We start from the raw sequence: 13,071 nt of genomic DNA on the forward strand, positions 1-13,071 counted from the left end.
GCAATAAAGTAATGAGTCCCTCGCCAAACCTGTTCCAGGCAGGATTCGCAGAACATAATCTTAACATGCGCAATTCTAGCAGGATAATTACTAATCACAAGCTTGAACCAGCACTATCGTGAAGGTGTGTACTTTGCCAGAACCTGGTTATTATTCTTATTCTGCTGGCAAATTATTCAATGTTCGAAAGGGCAGAACTGTTTTCTTACTCGACTCCAATGCAGCCAAACCTGACTAAGCTGACCCAGAAATGCTACGATGAGAAGTCCAGTTCCTCTTAAGTACCAGGATTTGAGGGCTCAGTGAGTTTAGTTCCAATTATAGCAAGAAAATCAATCTGATTCAGCAGAACCATCCCACACCGTGGCAGTAATTATTCATCGAAGTAGATGAGATTGCCTGCGATAGTTTCATGGAACGCCAAGAAACCATCACCCCCGTAAATCCTAAAGTTATACAGCAAGTGATTGCACACCGCTTTCATGCAAAAGTTAGTGAGAGCAGCACCTGAAAGCTCGACTATGATGAACCTATAATGCCAACTCATCTGACCCTCTCTTACCATCGCTTCTTTCTCTGGTGCCAGCATGATGCTATATCAACTGAGAACAGAAAACAGAGGGCAGAGGGCACTGACTTGAAACTAGGCCACTAGGGAGGGATGGCACACATGCTCAATCATAAGAAAAAGGGCTTCAGATGAACTGCATCACATCTTTTAACTTTCCTACCTGCTAATGCATAATATTATTGTACAAAATCACATGGATGTCTGCTGTTACACAGTGTATGATTGCTGAATTGTGTCTATGTCTATGCCCTTCAATCTCACCACCGACTCAACATGTCCTTTCAATGTATGGAGTTCCCTGATCCTGCATCATGGCATGATAACAAAGTCAGTGCATCTATGATCAGAAATACTGAACCTCCAAAAGCTCAAACAATTTAATGTCTATGAAGTGAATGCACAAAATTGCAACTTCTACGCCCATCAAATTATACTGCCTGGATAAGCAGAAACACTGGCCGCAGGACCAACCTGGCCACTCCAATGATCTTCAGCTACAAGATTCTAGTACCACAACCCTTCCTCCCCCACCAACCAGAAAAAAGAAATCCTCTTCATTCCCCAGTTTCAATTGTACCCAGGCTTTTGCAATACAATTTCATAGGTGATACACAGCCAAGAAGCACTAAGGATTCAGCAAGACTAAAATCAAGAAAGACCAACAGACTTGATTTACCATGTCACTTTGTTCCCTCCAAGCCCTTGCCCCCCCCCCCCCCAAAAAAAAAAAAAAAAAAAAAAAAACCAACAGAGCAAAGGTGAACCCAGGCATGAAAGACCCATGCAGTTTTAACTAGGGTTTCAGCTTTGGTAGAATGTGTCCAACCAGCTACTAAAAGTGCTGATACAAGCATTTTAACACAAGATGACAAACCCCACTAAATAGAAGGTACTTCTGAATTCTTATCAACCAGCCTCTGGAAACTTAGGTCTCTCTTTTTTCTTTTTTCACTTGTCCATTTTCTCTTCATGATAAAAATAATCTCTTTTCATACCTGGCAATTTCAGCTCGCCTTCTGGCTTCTTCAGCTATGTGATTAAGTTCTGTGAAACTAGAGTGGTCACTGAACATCTTGGTGTCAGGTGGGTGCAGACCATGAAGAGTCCTTTGAGCATGTGCCCACTTTAGCTCACGAGCTTCCTTACCAAAATCCTTCTGCCTTGTAAAGGCAATCTGTAATGTGGAATCCAGAGCAGAAAATCAGCAACACAAAATCCTTTTGGGTTAAGCTACGCTAACAAGTAAAAAAAAGGAGGATTCCTACCCTCTGCTCAATAACAAGATCCCAAGCTCTTCCACTTAGAGCATATCGTATGATGAACTTCAGACAATCAAGAGGGAAGTAAGTGATGACATTATAAAGCCAAACAACACCAGCCCAACCCCATCCTATCCCCTCAATTGCTGCAAATCCCCAGTTTGCATAGACTGCAATAAGTGTAGCTACCTGTCAAAGAATAAACGTCGTTAAGGTTTTCATTCTTTCCCTTATCTCAAGATTCTCAACAGCCGCCAACCCCAAAAAAAAGAAAGAAAAACAATGAACATAAATCAGGAGATTGCACACAGAGGAAGACTGTTACCAGTTGGGCAACCACAAAAGCCACGACCAGCAATAAGCCAGGGCGCTCCACAAAAGACCAACTCCGAGCTCGCGTCACAAATATGAGGGCCTGACTGATGGTACTCACTTGAAGATATATAACTGAGGCGAGTTTTCTGGTATCATCTCGAGTTTCTTTCTTTAGGCTAGAAACTCCAAATGTTCTCTGCAAATTTACGGAAACAAAAAGTCAATATTAGTCAAGAAACTGATTTAATATTTACATCCTCATAAGTTGCTTGCAGTGAGGGAAAATGACAAAGAAATATGAACGAATAACAACCCTGATGGAAAGGAGAATGATAGCAGTCCAACAGTGATAAAAATTTCCTTCATAATTTTTATAAGATCGAACCACCATTGACCGAGTATGCCCAACATTAGATTGATGCCATATCTAGGATTTCACAGCACTGCATGATCCTCACACATACAAAGTGCATAGATTGCAATTAAGTTTTTCCCAATTATATCCATTAAAAAAGAAACCCAATGCTCCCATTAGACCCCCTTTCTTTTCTTGGCCTTCAACCCCCACAATAGATAAATAAGTATGTGTTTGGTGATGCTTCTACTCTAGGAGACCGTTCTTGTGTAAAATCGTTCTTACATGTTTCTGTGCCAGGAGACCATTCTTTGTTTGGAAATAGGCATTTGATAAGCCCTTTTTGGGAATATTTCCCAAATGGACCCACAATCTGAAAAATCTAGTTTAAGAACAAAAGAAGAAACTGTTTAAACAAGAACCTATCTTCTGTTCTCCAAGAACAAAACAACGCCGTAACTATTCTTCAAGATCATTACCAGAAGCATCCTAAATAAACAAAAGTGCCCAAAAAAGATAAATTCCATCCATTTTCTACACAATCAAATGGTTGTTTCAGGTTTACTAGATAACAGTTATTATGTTTTCTGCAAAGAAGTCATCATACCGGAAAGAAATCTGTCTTATATGCTGCCCAAAAGAAAATAACCGTCATCATTGCCAGGTAGCCACCAAGAATTATACCAGTTGCAAATATTTCAGACAGCTTCCAGCTGTCTGGCAGAGGAGATGGCTTCACCCTATCTTTAGAAATTGTCATTATGGTACCTGGTAAATCATAGAAAGCAAGTTGTTCACAAGAATGAAACCAGCTAGTACAAGAAGCAGCTTCTGGCAATGAAATTCTGAGTAGGTGGAACAATATAAAATAATCAAGGATGCTACTAAGTAAGAAAAATAAAAATAATTGATGATTCCCAATAGAAGAAAAGTACTGCTAAAGATAAACTAACCATCATTGAGGATAGCAATGATCAGCACCATGAAGGGTGGGAAGTCAAATTCCCATATAAGTGCCAGCAGCATGAAACCAAGCTGTTAGGTTGCCGGGAGGGTGGAGGTGTGGGGAGAAAAAAAACCATATCCAGAAGAACTCAGAAGTTAGATAACAAAAACTTTACTCCAAATATGCAGCAATATCATTTGTATGAAGTACAAAGTCAATTAAATGAATTTAAATCACTACAAGAAACTTACCACAATACGTATTGTGATAGAAACCGCATAAATCTACAGAAAGATAAGGGAAAAACCATAACTATCAAGAACAGCCCCATATGTTAAACCAAGCTAAATATTTTACATTAAAGAAATATTATAACCATGACATCTGACACACAAGAAAAATTCATTGAGCTATGGCTAGGGCTGAAGTTTACTGTGTAATTCTTCATTCTCTGGAAGATTGCCCTACTAGTCAATACTGCGCTGATGATAACACTAAGACCTGGTTCAGTCAGTACAATGTCAGAAGCACTACGAGCTGCATCCGTTGCATCAGCAACTGCTATCCCAATGTCAGCCTTCTTAAGAGCAGGTGCATCATTTACTCCATCACCAGTCATCCCACATATATGTTTCCTGGCTTGCAATCGTTTTACAATCTCATACTTGTGCTCTGAGCAATAAGAAATAATGAGGTTGATGGAACAAGGACAAAAAATAAACATGCTTTGACCACTCAAGACTAACAAATAAGACTATCCATGCAAGGTGGAAATATAATAATCCACAAGGAAAGCAACAAAAACATTACCAGGGAATACCCCAGCAAAACCATCAGCCTTCTCTATCAATTCATCAACAGGCAAAGCAGCAATTGACTCATCCTTGTTCTGACCCAGCAACGCCGATGATGGGTACATGTTGGTTCCCATTCCCAGACGTCGTCCTGTTTCCTTTCCTATTGCCAGTTGATCACCTGATGGAAATCCATTTTCCGCCCCCACCCCAAACCAAAAAAGTGGGTCAAGCAACAGGCATAGGAAACTGACCACAAAGAAATCCAGTAATTCGATTGTGAAAAAAGTACAACCTCAAGGAAATGCAAAAAAGATATAAGAGACAAATATCAGCTGACCAGGTGGCCATAGTACAATTGTTCAATTATGTGTAATAGCTAGAAGTGCGATCAGCCAAGCCAATTGGGTACCTCAGGATGTTACAAGTCCATACCAGCCTAGGAAGGTATAAACAGGCAGCTACCACAGAATAAGCACCATTTTGGTCAGCGTTTTTACAATAGGCATATCAGATTCAGCGGAGTCAAGCTAAATGTGTTCCAAGTTCATCAGATCTATTAATATGCATCTCCAAAATCAAAACCAAATTTGTTAGCTGGCACAATGGCATCCTAGCAGGCACTTGTCAGCTCAAATCCTCTCTCAAATGAAAAGGAGTTTGATAATCACAAGATGTCCACCAGTCAAACCTCCAATCAGAATGATAGACACTGCCTGATCATCTGGGCAGGATGACTAGTCGACAAATGAATGGTTTTCCAGGATTCCCATCAGGGGTTTGACAATAGAGGCTAAAAGTCTAATGTCCAGCCCACCTGATAATTTTCTATGAGTTCAGACAGCTTGTTTACATCTTTAAGCTTTTAATTGTAATTCCAAAAATATCGCCATGTTCCATGCTCCCCAAACAAACATCTAATGAGGTTTAATTTATCAGAAGGCCACACTTTTGAGTGCCATGTGGCAGCCAACATCATGTGATAAAGAATTCCCCCACACCAACACCAAAAGTCACGTGAAACGAGAGCTAGTAGTTGCTGAAAATATCATTAATTACAAGAACACCACTGAAAAATAACAAAATCTTGGCATTACACTTACACTTACTCTGTTAATTTTAACTGAACTTGATAAGTGAGATGAATGAGCTGTCATACTTCCATGGACTTACCATAAGTGACAGTCCACAATAAATATGACATCTAATGGACAGTTGTTGTTTTCTATTAGATTATCGATAAAAAGAGACTGGTGAATTTGGGATAAGGGGGCAGTTGTTACATGTAATACAAACCAGAAAGTCCTCTCTAATCAATGAAGCATAGTTGATCTTTTATAGATTTTGACATAATTAAGGCTCTCTTTGGTGCAATTTAAATTTATGATTATTTGACCTATAAACATAAATAGATGTATTTGGTATGATTTATGAGCCCTGTTTCTCATTATAATAAGTCGATTTAAACATAAATTCATAAATAGGTCATGAGCTGTTTATGGTTTATCACTATAAACTGTTACTTTTTATTTATGCCGTTACCATTAATGAACATCTGCAAAATTACTATTTAAGTAGGGTAAAAGGGTAAAATTTAAAAGATTATAACAAAACCTTATTTTTCTCTCTCCAACCTCCACATTGCTCCTGTTTCCACTTTAACAATATTTTAAAGATATTAAAATTAGCAGAAACCAATAAAAATGAGATAAAACCAACACTAAAGTCAATATATACTTTATAAGATAGATGATGATATATAATATGATATCCACCCCATGGTACCAAACCTATTTCTTGTTATATAATATATCATCTAATAGTGACCAAACAAGAACTGTTTACAACTCATAACCAATTATCATAATTGATGATTCATAAATAGGCCATAAAGATAAATATAAATTATGCCAAAGAGAGCCTAAAATAAGAGTATATATTGGGGAAAAAGCACAAATCTGCCCTTATGCAAACTTGACCTATTAATGCCACGAAGAATAGGTCTTGTGCCAAATATGACTTTAGATAAGGCCTACTAGATGCGAGGATCCACGTTGTTGACAGCGTGTTATGATGCACTGGGCTGTCCTCTTTCCTCTTTCAATTTTTTTTTTTTTTTTTTGGTTATTTCGTTTGGGCATTTCAGCCTTCTTTCTCTCATTTCCATTTGTATGTGGATCTAAGTTTGCCTTACTTGGTTATGAAAGGATCTACATAGCTGATACCATTGAATCATGGTAAGGCTAGTTTTTGTTGTTGTTGTCGTTGTCATTGTCATCATCATTTATGACAGACTTTCTAGTAATTTGGAAAACACCAGAGAAGAAAGAAAAAAAATTGAGTAAATATGTGACATATAGTGTCTAGATTATAAATTGTGAGGGGACAATCATAAACAATTTGACTACAAGCATTCAAGATCAGGTCCTCTAATGCATGCTTATAGAAGATGATATTATTTAGGAAGATGAAAAAAAATCAGGAGAAATGCGAAGTTGGAACATATAGAGATCAACTTGGAATTATTAGGTTTTAAGACAAGTAGAACAAAAACTGACTGTAGGTTGTGTAACTTTAGTAACGATGGGATTAAGAATGGCTGTTGAAAATTCATTATGAAGATTTACAATCATGAATCAAAGTATCGGCTAAAACTGTAACAAAAATCGAAGCAAATCTCAGTTCCACAAAATACGAGACAAAACCTTATAAGAGTAAAAAGTTACCAGGTTTGAAGTAGTTTCGACAAAATTTCAGAAATTTTGATACTTTCATCCAATTCCAAACACCCACATCTGATGGTTTCAACCAGTTTTGACCGGCCCATCACATGATGAGTTTTACCCATGACATACCAAGTTTCAACTAAATTTCAGTTTTTGGCTGGTCGATTAGCATCAAAATCTTTATCCTTGGTTACAAAAAAGTAATAACTTAAGAAATCGAGGCTCAAATTTTGCAAAAAGTAGAAGTAGATGATGATATTATAAAGAGTTAGTATGGTGTGGATGAAATGTAGGAGTGCACCCTAAGTTTTGTGTGATCAATGAGTTATACAACCAAGAATGACACATGGGCTGAATACTGGGTAGAAAACAAGAACATGCGAACATTTAAACATAACTTCATGGCATATAAATGGTATTATGGTAACACTAAAAAGGATAAAAGAGCGGGAAATTAAAGAAACCTAGGATTGCCCCCATTCATGATAAGTTGTGAGAAACCTGTTTGGATTGGCATGCACTCATGCAATGCAGGCTTTTGAATGCTCTAGTACAGGGACAAAATAGTGGAGGGCCAATTAGAAGCAGAGAGAAGAAATCAGTGTTGCAGGGGGTAAGGGATGCACAAACTAGCTACCTATGGTCTTCAGAAACACAAAATCAATTCATCTTTTCAATCTATCCAATGATGGGGACTTACACCATATATAAAAAGCAACAAAAGACTCCTTCCTAATTAAAGACCAACTCTCTAACTAGGGAACTTACTTAAATAAAGAAACTAAGAACGACTGGAAACCAAATACCCTAAGTAGCTAACTTCTTAAACATACAAAATAAAATCATTTATTTCCCCAAATAGCTTAATTCTTCAAATTCTAATAGATCCAGAAACTGAATCTGGAACCAGTTTGGCTCCATCTGGATACCTAGCTGGGTTAGGGTTGATCCAAGGCAGTACATCTACATCAAGTGATCTGTTTCAGCAAAGGTGCCAAAGGTGGACCTAAAATAGCCAAAGAGGTGGTGAAGACATGTATACGCATTATAGCTTAGGGTAGGAGAAATAGGATCCATGTAGCCAAATGATCTCCTGATTTTTTTTTTTTTTTTTTTTTTTTGGGGGGGGGGGGGGGTGTTGGTGATTGCATGGGTAGGTTGGAAGGACTGGTTTTTGTTTAACACAAGTTGAGTATAGAGTTTAACACAAAGGAAGCAAAAGGTAATTTTTCATAAAACTCGTATTTTTGCATGAACAAGAAGTTTCTAAAAAACCATTTTCAGAAGCTAACAGACTACTGCCTTAGTATTGCACTATGTTGATCCGACAGAATATCAGAAACACTCATGATATTTTAGCTAACTTATAATCTTGTTCCAAGGGAAGTTTCATTTCCACCATTTATTTTCAAATATTATGGTAACTAAACCATTTGATTCTGATGAAATATGTCAACACTTAAACACATGCTCCAATGTCTGCAGAACTCAAAAAAGCCAGCCATAAGAGAGGGCAACCTCCTGCTAGAAGATTAGTATTATTACATTACTCTCATGTCTGCAAATTCCTCTACACTATTAAAATGATCTACTCATGTTTCATTGCTTCTGTCAGAAATATTTGTGTTAAAATTTGAACTCTGTGAAACAACCACACAAACAAGGTATTGGTTAGTAATTCATAAGTTAAATGTTCTAACTGATAGGTGCGGCTCAAGACTAAAAACATCAGTATTTAGGTTATCTGGAGGAAGTCTTTTATGTGGGAAAATGTGGGTAAAAACAGCCTGCACCACCCAAAACCTCTACCCTTAATTCAAAAGGCACCATGAGTCTTTATTTATGATGCATCATTTTGTAGCTAAGTTGCTAAGATCCAGGAGTAAACATTTCATAGAACTTCAACACACCTGTGATCATTTTAACATTTACTCCAAGGTTTAGAGCCCTTCGTATGGTCTCTGCACTATCATGTCGAGGTGGGTCAAAGAGAGGCATGAGACCAATGAATTGCCATGGACCTCCAGGGCTTTCTTTCCTTCCCTCCGGAACTTCCTGTACATCAAAGGAAAATAGAAAACATAAAGCATGAAAAATGAATTGAGGTAGAATGCAAATATATAGGCAGTATTGGAATTATAATAGAGTGATTATGACCTGGTATGCTAATGCGAGTGATCGCAATCCACGTTCAGCAAACTTGTCGATCACAGCATGAACTCTTCGTTCAATATCCAGCTTATTGTGGACAAGATTCAAAATCTGCATATATATGTTACCAGGAATGAAGATAAACATCAACAAACTAGGATAGAATCCTTGAGAGTTAGGCAAGTTGATACCTGCTCTGGTGCACCTTTGCTGACTCGATGCATTTTACCTTCACTGTCAATATACGTCAATGCTGTTCGCTTATCTGTCGGGTTAAATGGAAGGAAATGGACCTCATGAATGCCAGCCCGTGCCTATTGATAACAAAAAAAAAAAGACATTAATACAAAGCAGAACAAATCAATATTGATATCCAAAGAAAATCATTATGTTCAATGGTTTACCTCCTTAGGGTCAGCAAGCATCCCAACTATTGCAGCATCTATAGCATCCTGATTTTCCATCCTGGAGGCCCGGGCTGACATCAGAACTACAGTATCTGCATCAATTCCTTTTGTGAAGACCTGAGTAAATGTAACTCAGGTTTAGACCGTTGTTGACAAGGCATTGCCTATATTTGCTATTTGTTTTGAGGTTCCCAGCTAACAATTGTTCTCTGTTTTTATAGTTTTCAAGAATCAAAATATGGCCCTACAATCCCTGAAAATCTGACTTGGTCAGAATTTAATCAAGTATAACTGCACTATTCTCCTCAATTGTTAGGGCAGTCGACCATATTTTCAGGCCAATTTGAAATATATCTGTTTAGTTATTGAATTTCTCTTGATTGCAGAGGGTTCTATTACTACCATTAGGCTGCCTACCTGATTAACAATTGCCTTGGCCTGCTTTGAGTGCCACAACTACTAAAGGGTGTACATACTGAGTGCACCAGGGTCCCACAGCTGCTTATCTCTTCTTTTCTTTTTTTCTTTTTTTTTTTTTTTTGGGGGGTTGGGGGGGGGGGGGGGGGGCTGGAGAGCATAGGTAATTATGCATGCAAGCCTACTCCGACTTCCTGGAGAGGCTGTTTACCGAGTAGAACTAGCGACCACAGGTCACAAGGAAGCAACTTTATCATTGATCTGAGGGCCACTCTTTGTGCCATAATTTCTATGGGTTACAATAGTTCTGAAATATCAGTGACTGAAAGTAGCCATCAGCTAACCTCAATAAGATTCTTGTCAACTGTGAGCTTGTTCAGTGTCAAAGTTCCAGTCTTATCACTGCAAAGCACATCCATGCCTGCCATTTCTTCTATAGCAGTCATCCTTTTTGTGATGGCTCCCTGCGTTGATTAATAACAGAATGCCTCATCTATCCACGAAAGTGAAACACATAATGAGTTATGAACAATAACAACCCTGAAATGTCTGCCCCATATTACCTGCTGAGATAAGCGATGGGAACCAATCGCCATTGTTACTGACAGAACAGTAGGCATGGCAATGGGAATCCCTCCAATTAAAAGCACAAGCAGATTGTCAATTCCTGGACGATACTTTCGGTGCTGAATGGGATACATAACAATAATCTCCACTACCATTCCAACAGCAATTGAACAAATGCAGAAGTTCCCAATTGCAGTCAATACCTAAAGAATAAAGATATGGATTGATACACCAAGCAATATATCGAGTAGGTGGGAATCACATGATAACATTGATTTACCTTCTGGAAATGACCAACTTGGTTTGTACTGTCCACGAGGTGAGCAGCCTTTCCAAAGAAAGTATGTACACCAGTGGCAATTACCACAGCTTCAATCTCTCCCTGCTTGCACGTCGAACCAGAATAAACACCATCACCTGGGCCTTTAGTCACGGGAAGGGATTCCCCTGTGAGGGCAGACTGCAAACGAAACAGGAAAACATTTGTAAGGAAGACCGATGAAGACAAGAAAACAAGAGTTGTAATTCTAGTCACCTGATCAATTTTTAATGGATCTCCTTCAAGGAGACGAGCATCTGCAGGAATTATATCCCCAAGTTTGATACTGATGATGTCGCCTGGGACAAGAACAGCAGCATCCTCCTCGCTCCACTTTCCATCTCGAAGGACCTGTATTTTTTACATAAAGAGCAAAACAAATCAGAGAGTAGACGTCTTTTCGAGCCCAAAATTGAAAGCAAACTGGAAAGCTTACAGAATCAACAACGCCGAACATAATGAGACTTGAGTAGAGCAACTAGCAAAGAAACATGTCATTCTAATTGACTACCTTAGCTTTTGGAGCAAGCCGTGCCATGAGAGCAGCAGCAGCATTACCAGCATTGTTCTCCTCCCAAAAACTGATTGTCGAATTTATAACAAGCAAAGCAATGATACCGACAAAGTCCTGCCAGTCGGGAGGTTTTCCCTGTCGAGCACCAAAAGTGAAAAAGAAAAGATTCTCAATTCCAACAGCTTAGCGAAGTGAACCAGAAGGAACACGGAAAGGGAAAATAAGTGCTAACTCCTCCATTAGCAAGGGCAATGGCCATAATCGCAGCCGCTTCCATAACCCATGACAAAGGGTTCCACATAAACCCTAAGAACTTCAAAAACTTGCTCTCCTGATAAACAAAAACAGAATTACTTTTAGAGGAGAAGAGAAGAAGAAGAAGAAAATGTTGGACAGAGAGAGAGAGAGAGAGAGTATAGGACAACAAGAACAGAGGAAAAAAAATAACGAAACGGAACCTTTTTCTCTTCAAGCTTATTGTGTCCAAAAATGGCCAATCTCTCCTGAGCGGCCTCAGTGGTGAGACCATCCCTACTACATCTCAAATTTTCGAAAACCTCTTCCAATGGTATGTTTTCCTGTACTCACAAAGATACAAATCCATCATGATATCATCAAAACACAACCGCCAACCCTCAAAATCACAGAAACTGAATGATCTCAGAACTCGTACCAAATCCACAGCCTCCTTCAAGACGGCATCCAGAACTTCTACTTTTTCAGCCATGTCTACTTCAGCGAGCACTCTCTCCTCTTTCACTCTTCAAAGAAAACAAAAACCACATAAAAGAAAGACCGAACACAGAACCGAAACCGAAGAGAATATCAAAATTTGACCATAATGTAACGAAAGAAACAGAAAGAACAGGATCAAATGATAAACCAGTCACCGATTGTTTTTCTGTGAAATTCAAAGAGGATTCACCAACGAAGAAAGCGAAGTGGATAGAGGCGGCAAGAGCTCTAGTTTCAGTACTTAGTACTAGAAGATAACGGCATTAACAGTCGTCAAAAATCCACACTGAAGAAGACTAAAAGCTCTCTCTATTTCCTCCCGATAACTCTGCAATTTATTTTTGTCTTCGCGAGTTATTTTAGGGCATCATGCTCCTTAATCGGATGAACAGCCGGAAATGGAGTGGGGCCATGTACTTGGCGGGTACATCACGCTGTAATTAAAATCTTCCCCAAATCGTCATATTTTCACTACCCCTGCCCCTACCCCTACCCTACTCTTTCCATTACTATTATTATTATTATTTTCCTTTCTCTGCAAACTTTTTCTTTTGAGATACATTAAAAAGTGCCCATCACAAGATGAGGATAATACCAGTGGAGAATATTTTGAGTGGGACCATCTCATTACATATCCACGTGTCGGATTGCTACATCTATTACTGGATGAATTCCTACGAAACCGAATCACTAAAGTGACTCCCCCTTAATTAATTATTCCTGTGCCGGAATCTTGTCTTTTTGTGCAATTTCTTGGATAACGATTTGGTGGCGATATTTTCACGGTAATAATAGACCGCTAAGATTGGAATTCTATCCATAGAGGGATTTACGAAATAACCAATCACTAAAATGTCCTTCCATTCTTATCCCAATGGTACGGTATAGTACGAAACTTGGACGGAGAGGATCGGGATCCCTGATTCCCTGTCTTTTTCATGTGAAAAGACTGATGGGATCGCGGTGATGGGATCCCAAACTTCTCCTCTGTCTCC

General features: G+C 38.8%; 1 protein-coding gene across 1 annotated transcript; it reads right to left on the reverse strand.

The window, feature by feature from the left end:
- Positions 1–25: 25 nt before the first annotated feature.
- Positions 26–12,465, reverse strand: LOC149020399 (plasma membrane ATPase 1-like). Its single transcript, XM_089148516.1, has 21 exons — positions 12,015–12,465; positions 11,800–11,919; positions 11,574–11,672; positions 11,339–11,476; positions 11,044–11,178; positions 10,789–10,968; positions 10,505–10,711; positions 10,286–10,405; positions 9,522–9,641; positions 9,309–9,431; positions 9,124–9,228; positions 8,877–9,021; positions 4,257–4,421; positions 3,880–4,118; positions 3,698–3,730; positions 3,454–3,535; positions 3,108–3,268; positions 2,156–2,341; positions 1,837–2,019; positions 1,567–1,745; positions 26–875 (listed from the first exon to the last, which is right to left on the reverse strand). The coding sequence occupies exons 1-21, from the start codon at positions 12,066–12,068 to the stop codon at positions 779–781; spliced, it is 2,871 nt and encodes a 956-aa protein (XP_089004642.1). The 5' UTR covers positions 12,069–12,465; the 3' UTR covers positions 26–778.
- Between the last annotated feature and the right edge of the window lie 606 nt (positions 12,466–13,071).

This window comes from Hakea prostrata, chromosome 3, assembly GCF_041222555.1.
Source record: "Hakea prostrata isolate BN-2017 chromosome 3, UWA_Hpros_2, whole genome shotgun sequence".
Taxonomy (NCBI): domain Eukaryota; kingdom Viridiplantae; phylum Streptophyta; class Magnoliopsida; order Proteales; family Proteaceae; genus Hakea; species Hakea prostrata.